At 43.7% G+C, this 22,857-nt stretch overlaps 1 protein-coding gene across 5 annotated transcripts in view; it reads left to right on the top strand.

Moving 5' to 3' along the window:
- LOC309348859 (DGAT1/2-independent enzyme synthesizing storage lipids-like) overlaps positions 1-17,574 on the top strand; it is a 42,769-nt gene extending 25,195 nt beyond the window's left edge. Inside the window, exons 1-7 of one of the 5 annotated variants that reach the window (XM_081874641.1) lie at positions 1,452-2,657; positions 3,657-4,035; positions 6,203-6,367; positions 8,839-9,032; positions 12,845-12,905; positions 13,473-13,612; positions 15,592-17,574. In XM_081874641.1, the coding sequence (XP_081730767.1) occupies positions 3,717-4,035; positions 6,203-6,367; positions 8,839-9,032; positions 12,845-12,905; positions 13,473-13,612; positions 15,592-15,690 (978 nt within the window). In that variant the 5' untranslated portion in view covers positions 1,452-2,657; positions 3,657-3,716 and the 3' untranslated portion in view covers positions 15,691-17,574. Of the gene's footprint in view, positions 1-1,451; positions 2,658-2,683; positions 2,848-2,882; positions 2,906-3,656; positions 4,036-6,202; positions 6,368-8,838; positions 9,033-12,844; positions 12,906-13,472; positions 13,613-15,591 lie in introns of those variants that run through there. The other 4 variants (XM_081874642.1, XM_081874643.1, XM_081874644.1 and 1 more) reach the window with 4 other exon arrangements.
- The last annotated feature ends 5,283 nt before the right edge of the window (positions 17,575-22,857 follow it).

Raw genomic sequence — 22,857 nt, 5'->3', positions numbered from 1 at the left:
GGGGTCCCTTTACCTTTAAGTTTCCTAAGTATTTCTATGCATGCATTTAAAAGTGAAAGCTTGATTTATTTGGTTTAACTAATCACAATTTAGTCTATCATCAACACGTTGCTTACAAAGGGCTGTGCCAATTGATTCTGTTGACCTTTTCAATAAAGATCCTATTTTTAAAAAACAAATGAACTGCTTGAATATTCAATTGTATTTATTCTTTGACTCAAGTAATCCTCAGAGTGCCAGTTTCACAACATGCCCCACTCTCAGCATATTTGTATTGGCTAATTTAAGCACAAATTCGACTCATAGCTGTGAGGCATTTGCAAGCTTTTTTGCGGAGAAAGTCCTGTTGCTCCGCCGTGACATCCCTGCCAATTTAGATACAGTAATAGAACTGAAGGCCCCCTCAACTGTCTTTCGGTCCAGTATTGGACCATTTCAATCGGATACTCCCTGCTGATGTGGATAGATTCCCCCAAGCTGGCAGGCTCACCACTTGCCTCCTTAATCCATGCTCGTCTTGGCTGATTAAGGCGTGCCCAGATGTCACACAGATCCCCCTGGTCAAAATTATAAATTTGTCCCTTGGCACAGGGACATTCCCAGGGGAGCTGAAGGAAGCAGTGGTGTGTCCGCTCTTAAAGAAAACTTCATTAGATTCTTTAGATCTATCAAATTACCGCCCAGTTTCGAATCTTCTGTATCTGGGTAAGGTAACTGAGAGAGCGGTTGCTGAACAGCTTGGTAGGTTTCTGGAGGAAACATTGGCTTTAGATCCATTTCAGTCCGGTTTCCGTCCTGGTTTCGGGATCGAAACGGCTCTAGTCGCCCTAACGGATGATCTCCGTAGACAACTGGATCGAGGCAGGTTGGGACTGCTGATTCTTTTAGATTTGTCAGCAGCCTTTAATATGGTTGATCATGATCTTCTGGACCACCGCCTCGCCGACGTGGGGATACAGGGCACAGCCCGACAATGGCTGTGCTCTTGCAAAAAACACCATGGTGGCTGTCACCAACAGAGGCCATGACTGTAAAAAAGGTCAACATGAGGGACGAGTGGGTAATACATAAATAAATTCTCTGGGAAGAAGATAATCAATTACAGCTTTAAAATATTGACGAGATAAAAATAAAAGGTTACAGGCTGGCTAGAGTATCACCAAATATATGAATTATTCAAACAAGATAAAAAGAAGGGATTTGGTCAAGAACTTTCAAGATTCAAGAAGGACCTGATATATAATAACCAGAAAACTCTATCTAAAATGTATAAAATTTAGAATGGTTGGTAAAGGATGAGGAGGTAAAACCAACTATGGTGAAGTGGGCAGTGGACTTAGGTCATAATATACAGTTGTCAAGCGTGGGAGGAATTATGGAAGGAGGACATTAAGTTCACAGCATAGTATTGTGCGTCCTATAGAGCAGACAATACGTTATATAAAGCAGGCCCCACCCTTTCGGGCTTTGCTCAACTTTTGGAGAGTGATCCCACTGGGCCTTTATTGCCAGCAATAAACACCCTTTTGTTATTCCTCAATGCTGCTGGAGTTTTTCCTTTCAGTCCAGACGTTTATTTTGCTACAAGACCATTATGGAGAATTTTATTTTTTGACTGGTTTAGAAAAACGCCTGTAAGGAAAAAAATAGTAAAATACAATGAACTAGGTTACTGAATAAATGGCTGTGTTAGGAGGGGCAGTTAACTAAGTAAAACTGAAGCCCCAAGTAAGATGGGGAGGGAAGTCAAATGTTAATGCATTACAAATGAATCAAATAAATAAGTATGCATTTATTTGTGTGTGTGTGCGTGTGTGTTTCCTTTTATTATGTTTTAAATATATATTGTTTAATTACAGGAAAATCAAGTTGTTAGAATGTGGTATGATGAATGTATGTCTAAAGAAACCAATAAAAATGAACTGGGGCGCGGGGGGGGGGGGAAATACAAGTTGTCCCATACAGGGCTGATTCACTTCTTCTTAGAATCACTTCCCTCTCGTTTCCTTCTCTATTCTCAGTTGTTGTTTTATTGGCCCTGCCGCTCCTGTGGCAATACATTGCGTGGGCAGGAATTCAGGCTGCAGGTATGTTTCAATGCTACAGAGCAGCTACATGCCAATTAAGTGGGATGGGGACCAGGCTGGGCTGAATCCTCCTATTATGTTATGATTTTGTTATGATTTTTTTTTCCCCTGCAAGGGGCACTGAAAGATGCCAACCTCCACCTGCCTTCTGAAGTGGTACAGCCCAGCGCGGGTGGGGTGGGGGGTTCACATTATGTTTCACACAAAGCCTTTCTCCGCCGTATCAGTGGCGCGTGACGCAACAGGAAAGCCGGGAAGCGGCCGAGAGGCGCAGCTGCCCCTGGTTGTGAGGAGAGGCTCCCTCAGAACGTCTCCTTCCCCTTCTGGCAACCGGACGACGGCGCGTAACGTCGCACTGCATTGCGGCTCCCCCCCACACACACACACACACAACCGGCCCGCCAATTCCCTACCTGCCCCCCCGCCCCGCCATAAAGAAACCTGCGCTGGGCCCAAGCGCGCGGCAACCACTTGGCGAGGCCCCTGCGCGCGCCTCGGCGTCTCCGCCGCGCGCCAGGAATGGTGGGGCTGAACCTTTGATGGCGCGCCGCGATCCGAAGCCGCGCGAAGGTGAGTCCGCGGCGAGGGCGCGACGCTCGCGCAGCCGAGGGGGAACTTGGCCGGCCTCTGGCGCGAGGGAGGCGGGGAGGAGCCCAGCTCGGAGGGAGAGGGATGCCGAGGCGGAACGAAAGAGACAGGGACTTGAGGGACGCGGCGCGGGCGGGAAGCCGTTTCCGCAAGGCGGCTGCTCAGGAACCAGGTTGAGACCAGCCTGGGCGTAATTCCCATGGAACTCAGTGGGAGTAACTTACGAGTAGGCACGTGTCATTCGTTCCCTGGCTGGGGCTGTTGAAATTGGACACCATCGAAAAGGGATAACAAACCACGTCAGACATGATGCTGCCAGGTTGGCCTGCCTGGCCTCTTGCAGGTGGCAGTTGTAAGGCCTGAATCTCCAGCTGGGTTTAATATTACTATTACAGGTACTAGTTTTATTGTTTTATGATTATCATGAAGCCTCCAAGTTGGCCTGCCTGGCCTCTTCCAGGTGGCAGGTGTAAGGTCTGAATCTCCAGCTGGGTTTGTTGTTGTTGTTATTAATAATAATTAACAATAATTAACAAGAGCAATAGCAAAACATTAAGAAAACTGTGTGTGCAGTTTACAAATTCCAGCTGGGTGCAAATAGAGGCGATCTGCCCTTCTCTACCCCCCCCCAAATTTGCCTCTATCTGAAGGGCTGCCCTGTGACATCACCAGGGGCTGGGCACTGAAGTGTCAGGGTCTGGGATGCTCCTGGCCTGGCAGTCCTGAAAATGGCCTTGATTTTCTGAGGAACATGACACTTGTTTAGGGAAGCTTTTAATGTTTGATGTATTGCAGTATTTTAATACTTTTTTGGAAGCCGCCCAGAGTGGCTGGGGAGGCCCAGCTAGATGGATGGGGTATAAATAAATTATTATTATTATTATTATTATTATTATTATTATTATCATTATCATTATTATAAATTATTACTTGCTGTGATAATTGCACTGCATTAACCATAAGTTTCTTTTCTATATCTAGGGCCAACATTAAGAAACTTCTTTTTCGGCCAAGTTGCTTTTTAAAAATTTTAGACAGAAGATGATCAGTTCATTTTCTTATTTTGAACAAGAAGAAGTGGCGTGGCTCATGGACCTCCTGAAAAATTGGATGTATCCAAATAATTATCTAGGGATTTTCACAGACTATACAGTGTACCTCTTGGTGATATTAACACCATTCATAATTCTGCTGTCACCTGTCTTAGTCATTCTTGGATGTATTTACCTTTCTAATTTTCTTCTGAATATTTACAAGATAAAGATTAAGGTAAAAGGAGATGATTATCTCAGTAAGTCATGGGACACTGGAAGGAGGGCAGTGCTTTATCTTTGGGACATGTATGGCACAGTGTGGCATGGTAAGCACCATTTTCTCCCCCTTTCAAATTGCACAGGGACAACTTGAGTAATAGGATTATTTATTAATCATGAATTTAAAAAGCATTATTTATTAAAGTTTTTGTTAGAAATACTGCAGAAATCGATTTTAATAATATTCACTTGTATCATGCAGTTCAAGTGTTTGCATACTTTTATCTCAGTAAGCTTGACAACAGCCCTGTAAGCTGAACTGGTAGCATTATCGACTTACCTAAAACTGCGTAGGCAGCAGTCTTTTATATGTTTACCTGGAAGAAGTCCTGCTGACCTCACTGGTTCTTACTAATGAGTATGGGATTGTATCACTAGGCTACAATTCTATTCATACTGACCTGAGAGTTAGCCATATTGAACTCAATGGGTATTAGGAGTAGACCTCTATCTAGCTACTATTTATTTATTTATACCCTGCACTTTAGCTGAAAATGTGAGTAGACATCCATTTATTTATGTTCCCAGAGTGGCTTACAAAAGTCACCAGCAAAGCAGTCCTTTTCCTCAGACACACAACTTCAAATGACAAAAACAGACAAGGAAAAAGGCATGAGGAGGGAATAGTTAAAAGGCAGGTCAAGTATCAGTTCTAACAGTTACATTTCTTGCAGTAACCGGCTGGGATGAAAGGTAGCTTGATAAGAGTGGCTGCCAATGAGTGACACTTGAGGAAGGGCCAAAGAGGTGACGGAATAGCCCTGTTTCTCTTCTGTCCCTCTGCTCTGCTTTATGGCACTTTGGTACTTGACTACATGAACAGGGACTTGGGTTATCATTATTGTATGAAGATTCCATGCATCATTAAAATCTTTTTCTTTCTTTTTTTACATGATGGTATGGTAATTTAGTAAAGTACTGACATCCCTGGAAGTGAAAGCATCATTATTCAAACCACCACAAGATGTGTACCAGATACATCTAGAGTCCCTGTGCTACATTAATATAGGGTCTCAGCAAATGCAGTGGGTTTCACTTCCCAGGGTGGAACAGTAGAGATACCCAACAGTAGGTCTGTGCACCACCTGTGACGGCGAGGCATCCCCATTCCCAGACTAGAAGCTCCAAATTCCAGTTTCTTTGGTTCTAGGCTGGCTCTCAGAGCACCCCTCACATGCAAACAGCCCAGTGCCATGGGAACAGGGGAGATGGCAAGCCAAGCAGGAGTTTCATACCTGTCATCAGATTGCCCAGTTGGCTGTACTTTTGGCTATTTGAGAGGTGTGTAAGCTTCTGCCTTGATCATGGCTGGGCTGAGAAGCAAGAATGGGTGAAGTGTCTGAGAGGAATTCACTGTTGGGCTTTTACAGTTGCTCTGTCAGCACAAGTATTTCTGCCTGCCAGATGGAATGATCCCTCCTCTCCTCCCCACACATGATGTTCCAGGGTTTCTCTTGACCCTCCAGAGTAGATTGGTGGAAGTAGAACAAGGAAAGCCCCACTGCACTAGAGAAGCCCTTTGGTGGCTTCCACTAGAGTGTCAGGTTAGTTGCATCCAGCCCTGTAGGTCCTTTATAAGCCTTGAGTGAAGTTTTTCATTTCTGAACCAACAGCTCCTTTAGAGCTCCAGGCTCAGCTGCAGAAATGGGTAAGTGTGCAACTGTGTCTGAATTTTAAAGAAATTAATCGCTGGCACAGGAACTGATGATAATTGGGACCAAAGCATGTGGGAAGGAGGTTAAATCGTTCCCTTAACAGCCACAATGCAATGAGCATTTGCCTCTCAATCAAAAAAATACCAGCAATGAGGTGGGGGTGGGGTGGGGGGGGAGGAGCTACTGGTGGAAGTTTCTGCCCTAAGCCTCATACCTGTCAAAATCATTGCTGGGAAAGGAAGGACCACAATGGAAATCTAACATTATTATTATTATTATTATTATTATTATTATTATTATTATTATTTTATTTTAAGCACAGATGTAGGTGCTCACTGTGCAATTAAAGTATCATCTGATTCGACTGTCATTGTAGTGAAATAGGGGAATACAGGCTACTCAACACAGTTAGACTAAAAAATTAATTTGGAGTCCATTTCTGACTGCAATAACTCTACTAACATTTGACATTCCTTGCAATTTCTTCTGTTGCTTTCTGCTAATCTTAGGGGCTTGATTGAAGCAATGCTAAAACTCTTGTATTCTGTGCTTTGAACAGGTTATGAGGTGCACGGGATGGATAAAGTACCAGAAGGACCAGGGCTTGTTGTATTTTACCATGGAGCCTTTCCTCTAGACTATTTCTACTTTGTATCTAGACTCTATTTGCAGACAGGCAGACTCTGCCAATCAGTGGTTGATTACCATTTTTCCAAAATACCAGGTAAAATGTAGTGGGTGTGCATGTGCATTGTGTTGCAAAACTTTAAAATGTACACCATAATTTTAAAATGCTAGTCCTGAAACACAGGTGTATCTGGGTACTGTTGCACTGCTGATAGGAAATAATATGCATCTTGCCTGGACCAGTGTTAGAAATGGCCAGTCTCGGGGGCAATTTTAGAAACCCCCAGTCAAGTCCCTAGGTATGTCATAATTGACATTTCCACTTGTTGTGTTTACATTGGCTTTAGTTTGCTTCTACATTTATATAGGTTTATACAGATGTGCCCAAGGACTAGTGTTTCTCTGTAACCTCGGAATGTCTAGGATGGCTCTTTCAGTGTCTAGTACCCCTCTGAAAATACAAAATAGGCCAAGATTAGCACTTTATGTAGTATCTCCTGGAAAGTTATTTGAAGGATTCAATTACTTGCCTCAACAAACCAAGAATAACTAACTGTGTATACTGCCCAGAAGATGCCTTAGAATATGTGCCAACCTGCTGATAAAACTACAAGAAAAGTCTAGAAAGATGCACATAGAAAAAGAACACAAATGATGGACTCCTCCAAAGGGATACAGTGGTACCTTGGTTCTCAAACTGAATCTGTTCTGGGAGTCTGTTCGGCTCCCGAAACCATTCAAAAGCCAAGGCACAGCTTCTGATTGGCTGCAGGAGCTTCCTGCACTCAAGGGGAAGCCATGTTGGACGTTTGGCTTCCAAAAATGTTCACAAACTGGAACACTTCTGGGTTTGCAGTGTTAAGGAGCCAATTTGTTTGACAACTAAGCCGTTCGAGAACCAAGGTACCACTGTATTTCACTTTCTATGCTCCCTGGAGCCATTGCTGTTTTGCCAGCTCTCAGCTCTCCTTATCCAATGCCTTTCCTTCTCCCCTCTTTTCTAAACAATCTGCTTCCTATGTTTTCTAAATTTCAAAGCCTAACTATAATGTCTTGTCTTGTACCGCTGTGTACTCTAACTACCTGAATGCCGCCTGCTGATTCAAGTCTTGTTTCCTTTGGGGTTTTTGTTGTTGTTGTTCTGTGTGTGAGTGTTTTAAGCCCACATCCATGAAGCCCAATTTGTTATTTTAAAGAGCAATATTTTTGTTTGCCTCTTTCAGAAAATAAGTTTTGACCTTGAAAGCTTTTAGATATGACTAGTTTATATAAGTGTTGAATGAACACATTTTATTTTTAGTGATTTGTTTCAGGTTCTCAGCACTCAGTTATTAAGTATCAATTATTAAAGAAAATCTCAGTTTAGTAAGAGATTTGTGTATTTGTGTCTATGCGTGGGATGGTGCCCTCCAGAACAACAAGGTAACTATTAGTACTTCAGGAGTCAGTGTGCTTGTGCTCCCCTCCCTTTCTGTCTCCCATCCAAGTACTAACCAAGCCTGATCCTGCTTAGCTTCCAAGATCAGACAAGATTGGTCTTGTTTAGGATAGTATGGCTGTAGACCCACTTTCTCTCTGTCAAGTAGCTAAGGAGCACTCTCAGAGTAGGTACAACTGATCATGTGTTAGAGAGGGGAGGCAGCTGTGCTCTGTTAAATTAACTGTGGGTTTCTATGTTTGATACATTTGCCTTGGATGAAAGAGGAAGAGAAACATTGGACTCTAATGCATTTATAAAAGCACATTTCAGAACACTGTTATACAGTATGCATAATTAAGCCCTGGTAATCCATTTGCAATATCTAAGGCTGAAAACCTTGGAAACTTAGGACAACATCCAATGGTGCGCAATGGATTTCGGGTTTCTTGTCTACCTCCCTAGCCCATGAAATGCCCATAAATTCTGTTTCAGAGGATCCTCTGATCCTCCAGAGCAAATTATGGGGGTATATGGGAGGCTTTACAGCTGAGGAAGGTGAAGCCTCTTCATGTTACTGAATGCTGCTCATGCTATGTTGGATCTTGCCCTTAATTTTGAGTAACTTTTATTGGACTCAGTAGGAGTTATTTACATAGGAGCAGGCTGCATGAATGGCATGTAGATTTGCTTTCAAATTAAATGTTAGATGTTGGGAGCAGAATAATATATCAAGCTTTGGTTTCTTAATGTGTATATAAAGATTTTGGTGTTCCAAAAAAGGATGTGCAACAAGCTGCATGTTTGCATGGATGAATTAATGTAATGCTCAGAAACACAAATGGATGCTTTCTGTTAGCCCTGCAGTCTCATGCCTTTTCTGTCCACAACTGATAAACATAATCTAATTTTATTACATACAAGACAGATGCCAACTTTTAGACTACAGTCCTACACTTACTTACCTGGCAGTGAGCCTCACTGAACTCTGGTTCTGGCTTCTGAGTGGAAGTGTATAAAATTGTGCTGTTGCATATGAACCTATCTTTCATAAAAGATGGCAAACCTTTCACTTTTTTATGTCTAAAATGTGCAGGATGTACTTGTTTTATATAGTGTGTTTTCCCTTTAACAAAGTATTTCTCCTGCAGGTATCAAACTGTTTTATAAAGTACATGGCCTTACACATGATGGAAGAGAGGAATGTGTTGAAATTCTGAGAAAGGGATACTTGCTTGGAGTCTTACCAGGTGGAGCCCGAGAAGCACTTTTTAGTGACGAAAACTACAGTCTCTTGTGGGGTAGCCGCAAAGGCTTTGCTCACGTGGCCAGAGATGCAAAAGTGGTGAGTGGCCAGGTGCTGTAGGTTTGAAGTGTGTGTTTCTGGTTTTTGTTGTGTCCCTGAATAGAAAACGCATTTGCAGCAAAGCCGTAAGAGAACCTTTCGAAAGATCAGTGATGCTACAACCGTTTTATCCATGTGTGGTGAGAAAATACTGGCAGGTTGTCTGGACGTGTCATGAGATGAGAAATCTCATCTGCTGGACAACTCCACCTGATACACTAGTAACAGGATAAAGGCTACAACCTTTCAATAGGACAATGACCAGCAGTGCCTGTGCACCAGATGCATTTAACTTTAGAGGGAAGTTAAACTTACTTGTGGAGGGTAAAATACATTAACATGATCCAAAGGGGAGGGGGTTGGATCCTTAAAGCAAAGATTTTTCCTTTTGTCTTATGCACTTGATATTTTCTAACTTCAAAAAACTTGTTAGGTGGGGCATAAGAGAGTTAAAGAAATGAGAATTAACTCTTTCCCACTGGAAATCAGGGAGATTTAAAAGTTTTTATCTTTGGGCTCATGTCCCACGACAGCTGAAGAAATATAATTTATTTATTTCCTTTCATTCGTATACCACCTTTCTTCCACCGCGTAACCCTGGGTGGTGCCCATGTGATTCCTGGGTGGTGGCCAGGCACACATCAGTTCAGCTTCAGCAAGGTGGTGGTCTCATGTGGCTCCAGACCGCACCCTGGATGATTAATGAAAGGGAATCCCCTCCTTTTTTCAAAACGGCAAACAGATGCATGAATATTCTCACCCACTCATTTTCTTAGTATTAAATTGCTGAGTAACTTGCTCTAATTTTCATTGGCAGTGACATTACAGATCACTTCCTGGTGCAACTGGACTTCTCCGCGACCCTTCCCCTCTGCAGGGAGGTGGGACCAATTCGGATGGTCCGCCCCCGCCACTTAATGGATCCAAATGGTTTCCAGAGAGTGGTAGGGGATGCCTTATCCCATGTTGATGGCCTTTCAGCTGATTCCCTGGTGGCCCGCTGGAATGCGGAGTTAACCAGGGCTATCGACTGTCTGGCTCCGAAGCGCCCTCTCCGATTGCATGGAGCCAGGACAGCTCCGTGGTTTTCTTCGGAGCTGAGGGCGATGAAACAATCGCTGAGACGGCTAGAGCGTCGGTGGCAAAAAACTCACTCCGAATCTGACCGGACACAGGTTAGAGCTCAACGTCGAGCCTACCAAGTGGCGATAGCGACGGCAAAGAAGACTTTCTTCACCGCCTCTATTGCATCTGCAGAAAATAGTAGCAGGAGACTTTTTCAGGTGGTTCGTAATTTAACGGAACCACCTTTACCACCGGGGCTTTGTAAAGACCCCAAGATCTCCTGCAACGATTTTGCAAAGTTTTTTGCAGATAAAATCACTCATATTCGGAAGGAGCTAGACACCACCGTGGGAGCAGGGCTGGGGCGGGAGAGTGCTAGAGCTCTGTCTGGTCAAGTTGCATGGAATCGATTTCAATCCATTACCCCCGAGGATGTGGACAGGCTGCTTGGACGCGTGAAACCAACCACCTGTCTCCTGGATCCTTGCCCATCCTGGCTAATAAAAGCAAGCCGGGAAGGGCTGGGCGATGGGCTCTGCGGGGTGGTGAATGCTTCCCTCTGTGAGGGAGCATTCCCAGATCCGCTGAAAGAGGCGGTCATCAAACCGCTTCTTAAAAAACCATCTTTAGACCCGGCCAGTATGGCCAACTATCGCCCAGTCTCAAATCTTCCATTCTTGGGCAAGGTGATTGAGCGCGTGGTTGCTGAACAACTCCAGGCACGCCTGGAGGATGCGGACCATTTGGATCCCTTCCAATCGGGATTCAGGCCTCATCATGGGACTGAAACTGCCTTGGTCGCGCTGGTTGATGATCTCCGGCGAGCTAGGGACAAAGGTGAGAGCTGTTTCCTAGTTCTGCTGGATCTCTCAGCGGCCTTTGATACAATCGACCATAACATCCTTCTGGACCGTCTAGAGGGGCTGGGAGCTGGGGGCACTGTTATACAGTGGTTTCGCTCCTTCCTCCTGGGCCGTGTTCAGAAAGTGGGGGGGGGATGAGTGTTCAGACCCCTGGGCCCTCACTTGTGGGGTGCCTCAGGGTTCCGTCCTCTCCCCCATGCTTTTTAACATCTATATGAAGCCGCTGGGAGAGATCATCAGGGGGTTTGGACTGGGTGTCCATCAATATGCAGATGATACCCAGCTCTACCTCTCTTTCAAATCAGAACCAGTGAAGGCGGTGAAGGTCCTGTGTGAGTGCCTGGAGGCGGTTGGAGGATGGATGGCGGCTAATGGATTGAGGTTGAATCCTGACAAGACAGAAGTACTGTTTTTGGGGGACAGGGGGCGGGCTGGTGTGGAGGATTCCCTGGTCCTGAATGGGGTAACTGTGCCCCTGAAGGACCAGGTGCGCAGCCTGGGAGTCATTTTGGACTCACAGCTGTCCATGGAGGCGCAGGTCAATTCTGTATCCAGGGCAGCTGTCTACCAACTCCACCTGGTACGCAGGCTGAGACCCTACCTGCCCGCGGACTGTCTCGCCAGAGTGGTGCATGCTCTAGTTATCTCCCGCTTGGACTACTGCAATGCGCTCTACGTGGGGCTACCTTTGAAGGTGACTCGGAAACTACAACTAATCCAGAATGCGGCAGCTAGACTGGTGACTGGGGGTAGCCGCCGAGACCACATAACACCGGTCTTGAAAGACCTACATTGGCTCCCAGTACGTTTCCGAGCACAATTCAAAGTGCTGGTGTTGACCTTTAAAGCCCTAAACGGCCTCAGCCCAGTATACCTGAAGGAGCGTCTCCACCCCCATCGTTCTGCCCGGACGCTGAGGTCCAGCGCCGAGGGCCTTCTGGCGGTTCCCTCATTACGAGAAGCAAAGCTACAGGGAACCAGGCAGAGGGCCTTCTCGGTAGTGGCACCCGCCTTGTGGAACGCCCTCCCATCAGATGTCAAAGCGATAAATAACTACCTGACATTCAGAAGACATCTTAAGGCAGCCCTGTTCAGGGAAGTTTTTAATCTGTGATATTTTAATGTATTTCTGGTTTTTATGGAAGCCGCCCAGAGTGGCTGGGGAAACCCAGCCAGATGGGCGGGGTACAAATAATAAATTATTATTATTATTATTATTATTATTATTATTATTATTATTATTATTATTATTATCACTACAGTATGTGAATGAGTCTCAAACTCTTGTCCTTCCCCTTCCCTCCCCTTCCCCAACTAGGAGGGGGAAACTAGAAGCTTTCGCTTTCATTTTTAACAAACTTCAATGTAGCATTATGCCTGAAATTGGTAAGCTGTTTAGTTAAACTTCAAACATTGTTTCGATAAAACATAGTTCAGAGTTTACTTGACAATGAAGTGAAAGTTTCTGATGATCTCACAGATGCACCAGAGTAGCTGGGTTTCCCCAGCCAGATGAGCAGGGTATAAATAATAAATTATTATTAAAATTATTATAACGCAAAAAACCAAAGCTTATTAATGTAAGGACTAAACCATAGTTTATCATTACATTGAGATGTGTCGATTTCAGTTTATGTAATGAGCTTAAAATACTGATGCTGAAATTTTGAGAGACATAGGTGAAGTGATAAGTTTCATTGGAAAACTGGTTTCAGAATTGTGGCATCTTACCATACAACACCTTTTTTATACATGGAGATAACATCCATGAGATGATTTCCTTTTTGTGCATGGAGAATAACTATGATATCAATACAAGATATTTAAGTAGTGGAGGCTGAACTACTGCCCTAATTGTGGCTACTTTTCTCCCACCTTTCTCAGCCTATCATCCCTATATTTACAAAAAATCTTCGGGAAGGATACAGAGCACTTGGAAAAATATGTAAGATTGATTCCCCTTGCATCTTCCCATATCAGCTTATGCCCTAGGGCTAAACACATTACACATAAGTAAATTCCACTGGCTTCAGTTGGACTTCTGTATAATTGTGTTTAGAATTTTTCTCCTGGAATATTTTTGTTGTCATCTTGAACTTTATGCTGTCATACATCCTTCACTCCGTTGCATCACACTGTCTTATCCTAGCTCTTTTTCCTTTACCTGCTCCATCTCTGTTTGTGTGGTTCTTCCTCTTCAGTTTCTTTGAATTTGTTTAGGTGTCCAGTTGTGCCTGGTCCATGGCCGGGCAATGCGGATTTACTTGTACTGTAGTCTAGTAGGTATTTGTGCACACATTAGCACATTGAAATCAATGAGGTTTAAAATATGTATAATTATACAATGGGTTGAGGCTGCTTATTGTGCATGACAATTTAGACATACTTTTTGCACAGTTAGCACCAACTGCATGGCCTTTGCTCATCTATTATTAAGGCTTCTTCTCATTCCTAAGACTATATCATATTACCATATATTAAAAATGAGAATTTTTGAAAAATTTACACACAGGGCCATTTAAGTGGCTGTATGAACGTACCCGATGGCCAATTGTTCCTGTATATGGAGGGTTTCCAGTCAAATTTTGCTCCTATGTAGGAGATCCCATTCCTTATGATCCGAATATAACAGTTGAAGAACTAGTTGAAAAGGTAAGTTTGGTGTACTAGGTTTTATTAATACCTATGTTCTAAAGTACAAGGCATATGTGTAATGTAGTACTTTGGGAGTGCAATCCTATGCACACTTTTCTGGGTGTACATCTTACTGAGTTCAGTGTTTCTTGCTTTTCAGTAGGCATGCATAAGGTTACATGGTTAGGATGCAATCTTACACCCATTTACCTGAGATCAATTCAGCTGGACTTACTTCTGAGTAGACATGTATAGGTGTTCACTTAAACTCCTCACTGGAGTATCAGGAAGTCCTGGGGAAGAAAACAGAAGAGTTGCATTGCTGAAATATTGGACTTAACGGAAGAGAAAATGACAGTGGCCAAAAAATGCTGAGGTAAAATACTGGGCTTATAGAAAATAATGGAAGGGACCCAGCGTACCCCAACTGCCTAATATGCCTAAATTTTGGTTTTCAAAAGAGCATTACAGATAAGAAACCAGTGTTGCAGGTTCACACAGTGAAAGTATCAACACTTGCCTGAAGACAGAGAAAGTGTAGCAGAATTAACCTACGGTAAAATTGTCTCCTGGGTTTCAGTGAGCCTCTCCTGTCATTTTCTGATGTGTTCTTTTGTGCACACCGGGAATTTGAGAAAAGGGGAAGATTACATAACTCGGGAGGGTGTCCTCCAGTGTGCTTTATAGTGGTATAAAGACATTAAAAATAGATTAGATTATACAGGGGAAAATATTTCCTCAAGTTTATTTTGAAAGGTTGTGGGTGTGGGATTAGTTTCACTTTCCCATTAATTTCAGTAGGAGTAATTAGGTCTCCTGGTGTGAATTCCTACGTGGAAAGGGGTGGAGAGAGGCATTCCACCTTTAAAGGCCTGCTGGCTTGGAGCAACCAGGCTGGAAAGTGGGGCGGTGCTGAACTTACCTCCTTCCACCCCACTTGTGTCTTCCTCCCTGCTTCCTTTGGTTTTAGTGAAAAGATAATTAGTTGTACCAGCTTGAGGTTCTTCCCTGGAACATTCTGTTTCCGGTCCTAATGACAGCTACCACTGGAAGATCACTGGTAGTACATCTATGCAAATAGAGTTTTCCATGGGTATAGCAGGAACATACAACTCCCTTGCTACAACAGCTTCACTGGCCTGTCGGTTTGTTTCTGGGCGGAATTCAAAGTGCTGGTTATGACCTATAAAGCCCTAAGTGGCTTAGTTCCAAGCTGACTGTATTCCCCTATACAAACCAACTTGGGTTTTGAGATCTTCAGGGGGAACCCTTCTTCTGGTCCTGCCACCCTGACAGGCCTGCTTGGTAGGGACTCGGGTGAGGGTCTTCTTGATGGCTGCTCCCGGACTCTGGAACTACCTCCCTAGGAAAGTTAAACTGGCTCCCTCCATGTTGTACTTCTGCTGGCAGATGAAGACTTTTTCATTGCAACAGGCCTCTTGAAATTGATTGCTTTTAATGAAAGAAAGGGCTAGTGCAATGCTGGATTTATTGTTTTAAATAGATTTGAGAGACAGAGAGTTTTAATTCTATCAATGTTTAATTGCTTCTTTCTGATATCTGTAAGTCATCTTGATTCCCTGTCAGGGGAAAAGGCAGGGTATAAATAAATGAATAACAATAACAAGAATAATTATATGGTGAACATGGGTTCTCCACTGGTAGATCATTAGATCTAAGGACAAGGGGCACTTCTATGCCATTCTCCACCCGGTAGATTTGGATTTAGGATTGCTCTGCTCATAAATTAAATGTAATTTGCGTTTTAAAAAAAAAAATTAAAGGGAGGGGAGAAAAGATGGAACACAACAGGACACATGACCTCTGAGAATTGCATGGAATATTAAGTGACAGAGCTCTACTTAAAAATTGGACCTACTAGGGTCCACAGCCACTCTGTTGTGTAGAAGGGTTAAATACTTTAAACCTACACTTGCATTATATATTCTGGGGTTATATAAAAATAAACATAATATTTTCTGGATATTTTTTTTCAGACAAAGAAAGCAATAGAAGATCTCAGAGATAAACACCAAAAAATGCCAGGTAGCATACAAAGAGCACTGTTGGAACGATTTTATAAGATTCCAAGTTAATAGGAAAATTCTTTTGAAAATGTATATATTTCCTTCCTAACAGTCTTGCAGTATTTTTTTATTTATACAAGCATCTCTTTTGTTGAAAAAACATGGCTAATGTTTTGTATCACAGAAACTGCATCTTTCACTCTAAGAAAAGTGCTTGAGTTGAGTTTTTGCCAGCTGTTTTTTTTTTGGAGGGGGGGGGGCTTTTTTATTTATCCAATTCAATTGGAGTTTAAGCCTGGTTTTGGAATTGAAACTGCCTGGGTCACCCTGATGGGGGTCTTTTGCTGGGAGAGAGTCAGGAAGAGTGCAACTGTTGATTCTCCTGGACCTCAGGGCACCTTTTCATACCATGAACCATTGTATCCCTCTTTCCAAGTTACTCCTGGGTAGCATTGCTCTTCTGCTCATACCATCTTGGCATACCAGGTAAAGTCCTACCTGGACAGAGAGTCTGGATTCAGTGTTCCATGTGCTGGTTACCTCCTGTTTGCATCGCTGTGATGCATTTTATATGAGGCAGCCTTTGAAAACTGGCCAGAAACTTCAGTCAATACAAAATACCAACTGGGACTAGTCATCTTCACTGGATCCCTTTATACCTTTAACACAAGAAAATAGCTCATCTAGTCTAGCATCTTTTTATTGTGGTGGCCAACCAGAGGCATATGGGAAATTGAAAGCAGGGCCTGGACACAGCCCCAAATTCCCCTACATGCCAATTTAAACCCTTTGTGCTCTGAAGCCTTGGTATCTGAAGGCTGGCCCGCATTCCACATATATCTGCCAGGACCAAAAATAATCATCAGCAGGATGTTTCAGAAGGAAACGTGCTGACTAGAAAGAGAAGGTGAGGTTCCCAGAGGAAGAAGAGAGCTTAGTGATTTTGTGGGACATTGGGGAAGCTTTTAGGGCAACAGTCAAAAGAAAGCAGGCCAGAGACTGGGGGTGATTCTAGAGGGTAGGCTAGGAGTGAAATAAAGTTCTGGTTTTGCCAGAGTAATAGTGTGAGGGGTGCTATGGAAAGCATAGGAAGGAGAGTATGAGATACTGGAGCAAGAAAGTCAAGAATGAAAGAAACAGCAAAGGAAAGAATGCAGGTCACCCGAAGAAGGAGGGGGAGGAAAGGTTCACAGGAATATTTGGTGCAAGGAAATGAGATATTGCTGTCATTCAAAAGGCTAGAGCAAAAAGAATTGTTTTGATGAGTGAGATGGAAGTGGGTGAATTAATGATTAAAATGAAAGCCCAAATCCCAATTTTCCTGTCTTATCAAAGTCATTGAGCTGGATTCAAGTAATGTTATGCACTAATGGAAACCGGCATAAGGAAGATCCTGTCCCGTCCTAGGCTAGCAATATGAAGATAAAAATCAGCAGGAACTGTGCCCATATCTGTTTACCACTTGTAAGTTGATTTTGGTTGTGGTGACGCAGGCTGGACTTTCAGCCTTCTAATCCATGCAAGGCTCCATCAAAGTGAGAGTGATCTCAAAACTGTGTGAGAAAGCCTGTTCAGAATTGATCCCTTGGCGATGGAACGCCATCATCAGAGATGCACACCGTACAATTGCTTTCATATCTTTCTGGAGCAAGACAGATACCTTTTTATTTTCTCTTGCCATTTAAATTATGTTCTACATTGGTTCTACTACTGGATTTTATTCCTCTGCCCTGAGTTTCATAATGAATTATTGCTACTAAGTCTCTCTGCCCCATTCTAAACCAACTTTCCTTTTTAATATATATATGTGTGTATATATAATGGTGTGTTGTTGATTTTTTGTTATTTTATTGGTTTTAATCCCTATTTGTCATCCTGATCGTTTTGATTATAAGATTATACATTGTATGTATTAAAAAAATAAATAAATTCAGCTGCCCAAATAAGGTTGGTGTATGATTATATTGCAGCTCAAATCCATCCAAAACTGCAATCCTACATACACCCATTAAGACATTGGACCTACTGGACTATCACTCCCTGATAGACACATGAAAACTTGTTGGATATATTGTTCTATGAGATTCCAAGTACATCTGTCTCTAATTCCAACCACCGTATATAATTTGGTGATGTAATTAGATAATTTATTTAGGCATTTATTAAAGTGTTTGGGCTGCTGCTGTCTAATGGCAGATTGGCCCATAATCAGACATCTGTCATCAGCTTCAACTGGCCGGCTAAACCAGGTGAGGGTAGCCAATGAGTATGAAATCTTTGGTGAGTTAGGGACTTCCACTGCATGCAAAGACGGGCTCCAGCAGACTTGAGTGGACAAAACAAATCCAGATTGGAGTCCCCAAGTTAGCTGGATAGCATCTTATATGCCTCCTTCTGGAGACACAGGGTGGATCTTCACAGAGGTCAGATGCAGGTGGAACACTACCAGGTTGGTCTGCATCCACCTCGAAGGCACTGATATGCTTTGGGTTCAACTTCTTACACAGGGCTTTCCAAGGCAGATCCTGTGTCGAGAGCCAGACACAACCCCCCACTTGGATCAGAGTTCCTGGTTGCCTGTGCACATCAGCTGTCCTCTGGTATGTCACTTTGGGGCGGTCAAGTTGCACTCATAGCAACTGTTGAACTGCTTCCAGCTCTTCCAGTGTGAGAGCCAGTATGGTGTAGTGTTTAAGAGTGGTAGATTCGTAATCTGGTGAACCGGGTTCGCGTCTCCGCTCCTCCACATGCAGCTGCTGGGTGACCTTGGGCTAGTCACACTTCTCTGAAGTCTATCAGCCCCACTCACCTCACAGAGTGTTTGTTGTGGGGGAGGAAGGGAAAGGAGAACGTTAGCTGCTTTGAGACTCCTTCAGGTAGTGATAATGCAGGATATCAAATCCAAACCCCTTCTTCTTCTTCTTCTTCTTCTTCTTCTTCTTCTTCTTCCACAACCTCTGCTGCAGCCAGCACTGACAAGAGAGGAGCCGGTGTCTGGCAAGTGTGAGGATGATATCCATTATTCACAAGGGAGTTTGCTTGGTGGAGGCATGCAATGAGTTATTGTATGTCAACTTTGCTAGCTAGAGGAATGCCATCCAGTTGTCCTGCTGGTAATTGACATAGCAGTAGAAATATTGCTGCATAGTTGATTTCCTTTCCTCTGCATTGCCATTTGTAGCTGGATGGTGGGCAGAAGAGATGCTCAGCTCCAGCTCCAGCCACTGCATTGAATGCCTTGCAGAACTGAGCAGTGAAGTGGGTTCCTGTGCCAGAGACAATCTGCTGCGGTAGCCTGTGCAGCTTAAAAATGTGGTCTACAAACAGCTGTGCAGTTTCTCTGGCAGTAGGGAGCCCCTTGCATGGGATGAAATGTGCTAGATAACCATTGTGATTCATTTACTTTCAACACTGTTCAAAGGAATTGGACATTATTTGCTGGCAGCCCAGGCTGGATAAATAGAAACCTATTTAGTTATACAGTAGATAAGTTGTGCAACTAATGGCTCTTGTTGTAAAATAAGCCTTGTGTAATTGAATTTTACATAATAAGTGAATGCCACATAAAAGTTAATTTCACATGACTTACTTATTGCACAAATTTTAATTATGAGTTTCAATCATGTGCCAAGTGATTTATTATGTATTTATTTATAATAATTGGGTTTTGTGCAATTAGATTTTGGACAGTTTAGTGTATAATGTGTACATGGCTTATATGCAATAGGTGGCTTCTTTTCAAGCTAAAATAATTGGGTCATGTACAAAGAAGCTCAAAAAGGAGAAAGTATGAATATTAGAAAATGATGAATTTTTTTTAAAAAACTAGAGAAATTACTCAAGTGGAGTTAAAGTTCTGCAGTTCAGATTTTGTATGTAAGGTGTATGCATTTTATATGCATGCCCATTTTTGTACGCTTTTCAGTGGGTTTTTTGTTTTTTGTGTGGTTTGTTTGTGTGGTTTGTTTGTTTGTTTGTTTGTTTGAAAATACGGTACATACAGTATATTCATTTTGATCCAAAACTTCACTGTAGAATTTGGAGAAGGATGCAATACAATTGATAGCTGTGTTCAGCTCTGCAATTCAGTCTGGGACTGGCAAGTTGTTTTAAAATGCTGACCATTTAAAATGCTGACCAGATAAGGAGAGTATGTTTAGCATAAAGAAGCTAGGGGTCTGAAGGGAAGGGAAGGATTTGGGGCTTGCAGTTCCAGTGGTGAGCTAGGAGAGGTGCAGAAGAGGAAAGAGGCCACTATATTGTTATGTGTTGGGGAAGTAGGCTGTATGTCTGAACCGCCTTCTAAGTCCTGGGATCAGCATAGGTTCAATTCCTGGAACAGCCTGGCTAGCTTCCTGATGAAATAATGGCTCTCTAAGTATGGGCCATTAAGGTAACAAAGGGAGTGTCTCTGTGCCATAAGACAAATAGGATGGTGACAAAGGCCAAAGTTGCGCAGTTATGTGAGTTTAAAGGTAGAAGCTGGCAGGCTGTAGGTTGGACAGCCGGGAGACTGAGCAATAAAAAGAGCCTGTTGAAATAGGAGAAGCAGAAGTGCTCTGGTCCATAGGGTCACGAAGAGTCAGACACGACTAAACGACTAAACAATAAGGAGAAGCAAAACCCTCTTCGGGTCTTAATGATGTGAACTCCTTCATCATAGGTTCAGGTTGCGTGTGCATGTGTGTGTGTGTGTGTGTGTGTGTGTGTGAGAGAGAGAGAGAGAGAGAGAGAGAGAGAGAGAGAGAAAATACACCATATATAATAAAGACTCCACAGTCTCGACTGTCCCTCATTCTAAAGGAAACACATACCCTGGATAAGCACTCATGGAATCACACACCTCTCAGATATTGGAGTTGTGTGCAACAGAATTATAAAAAGAGCCTATCAAACACAGTATTGAAAAGAGTACCCAACTTTTCAGAGTAATGGACTCTGCAGGAGGTAAGACACACTCTGATGGTCCAGGAGACCTTGGTCGGGTACAGGTTCTCATATGTCATGAGTGTCTTTACAATTCTGAGATTCTGCTTTCTATGTGTCTATCATAGAATCATAGAGTTGAAAGATATCCTGAAGGTCATCTAGCCCAACCCCCTGCAATGCCAGCAATCTCAACATTCAGTCCCCCATCCAGCTTGAAAGCATACCAGATCCTGTTAGCTTTGTACATGTGCTAGCAGTTTTATTGCTGTATCGCTAGGAGGTTGTTAACATCCATGTGTATGGGAGAGTGGAGCCCTATTCTCACATTCATTAAACAGAGGGTGAGGGATTGAACTGATTGGTCCCACTCAATTTCAGTGTGTTCAACAGAAGGTGTGAGCAGGGCATTAAATTCATACAGCTGTATACATCTTTCACTTGAACTTGTAGAGGTCAATGATGAGGTCACTTGGCACAACCCCATTCCTGTTTTCCATGCCTTCTGTGAATGCCATTCGAAGCTGAGAGCAGGGTTCAGCACATCTCTCGAAATATCCTCCTGAGCAGGCTCTCTATAGGTGCAAACTTAATTTTTTCAGATACATGTTCTAAGAATCGGAAATATTAACAGTGTTATTAGAGCAAGCGACAAACTGTGGTACTGTATAAGGATCACACAAGACATGATAGGAAACAAAGACCACTATCACTCTTTGCTTCTTTGTAACGGCCACATTCCCTTGGCGTAATCAGGTGGATGTACATGGGTGGGACTGAAGTCAGTGGTAGACAAAGCTACATTTTCTCTTTCTGCCACCCCAGTTCCCTCACTCAATTCCTCCCCCTCCCCACATTCTCTCTGGGCTGCTAGCGGATAGACAAGATTGGACAGATTGTTCTTCCAGAGATCTGGCCTGTTTAGGCTTCCTATTTCCTCCCCCAGTTCCCCCCTCCTGCCCACTTTGTTTCACTGGGCTCCTCCAATCTGTATGAATTTGAGCCATGGGCTCCATGAAATTTGGACCCTCATGTTCCCCATCCCTGGTCTAAAAAGAACAATGGGTAAGAACTGTGCATTGCACATTCTTCTTTCTTGACTGATCAATGTGACACAGTGTGGAGAAGAAGGGTAGTTATGTGTCTTTGCTCATGCATTCTTTTTATTAGACATGATGACAAGGATGCCCAAGTAGAGAGACAGGGGGCAACTGTGGTTCTGTCTTGGTTTTAAAGAGACCAATGAGAGCCAACGTGTGTCTGGTATGGTAAAGAGTTATGGGGTATTTGTAAGGGGAAAATAATTTCTGCTAATGCTCTTAAGCACAACAACAACAAAATCCAGAAGACACCACGACATGAAACATGTTTTACTGCACAGGGGTTAATTTGATCTTTTCTAGAGATTAGCTTTGGGACATGTGAAATAATAGCAGCGCTTTTGAGCACGAGTACAATCTCCACGAACGCCTATTTTGCATCATGGCGAAGCGCTTCCGTAACCGAGGATGTGGTTTCTAGGAAAACTAGTAGCCTGTGTGGCAGCTCACATTTTAAAAACAGAGCACTGTGGCTTTTGGAAATGGAGGGCGTGGATTTACACACACAGAGAGAGGGAGGGAGGGAGAGAGAGGGAAAGAGAGAGTTCCTTGTAACATGGACAACATTAGAAAATGGGAGACGGGCTGTCGTTAAGGATTGATGTTGCGCCATCCAGCGGGATAAAGTTGCATTTCTTATGACACAGCCCTTTTTTTTTGCCTCTGCCTTCCTGTGCCGGAGGCGGAGAGGGAGAGGTAAACCGGCCTCGAGAACACCTGGCAACAGCACAAAACAACTGCACGGCTGAAACAGGACAAAATCTTTTATTGTAATTGTAGTTCAAATGTCCGCAGAACAGGGAGGTGTTCCCCACCTCCTTCCAGCCTCGCCAAGCAAATTCTCTCTGCTCCTCAAAGCGGCCCCGCGCGCCATCGCCTTTCCCCCCCCCCGCCGGACTCTTATGGGGTGCAACACTCGCGGAGGCGCACTTCCGCCGGAAATACCCGTCCCTGTTTGGGTCCGCCACGCTCTTTCTCCCACGGGGTTCTGAGCCTTGCTTGCCTCGAGTCCTTTCGAGGGGCAGAAGCGGCGGCATGTTGCGCGAGGTGCCGCAGACCCTGGTGGTGGCCGAGCTGCTGCTCACGCTGCGGGGCGAAGGAGAGGCGGAGGCAGGAAGCGACATCCTCTGCCTGTGCACGCGAGCCTTCGTGGAGTGAGTCGGGGAGGGGGCGGGGGAGGGGAGCCGGTGTGAGCGGCCAGCCTGAAGGT

The sequence above is a fragment of the Podarcis erhardii genome, assembly GCF_964252035.2.
Source record: "Podarcis erhardii genome assembly, chromosome: 8".
Lineage (NCBI taxonomy): Eukaryota > Metazoa > Chordata > Lepidosauria > Squamata > Lacertidae > Podarcis > Podarcis erhardii.
Note: the sequence above shows the minus strand (reverse complement) of the source record. Positions and strands in the feature narration are given on the sequence as shown.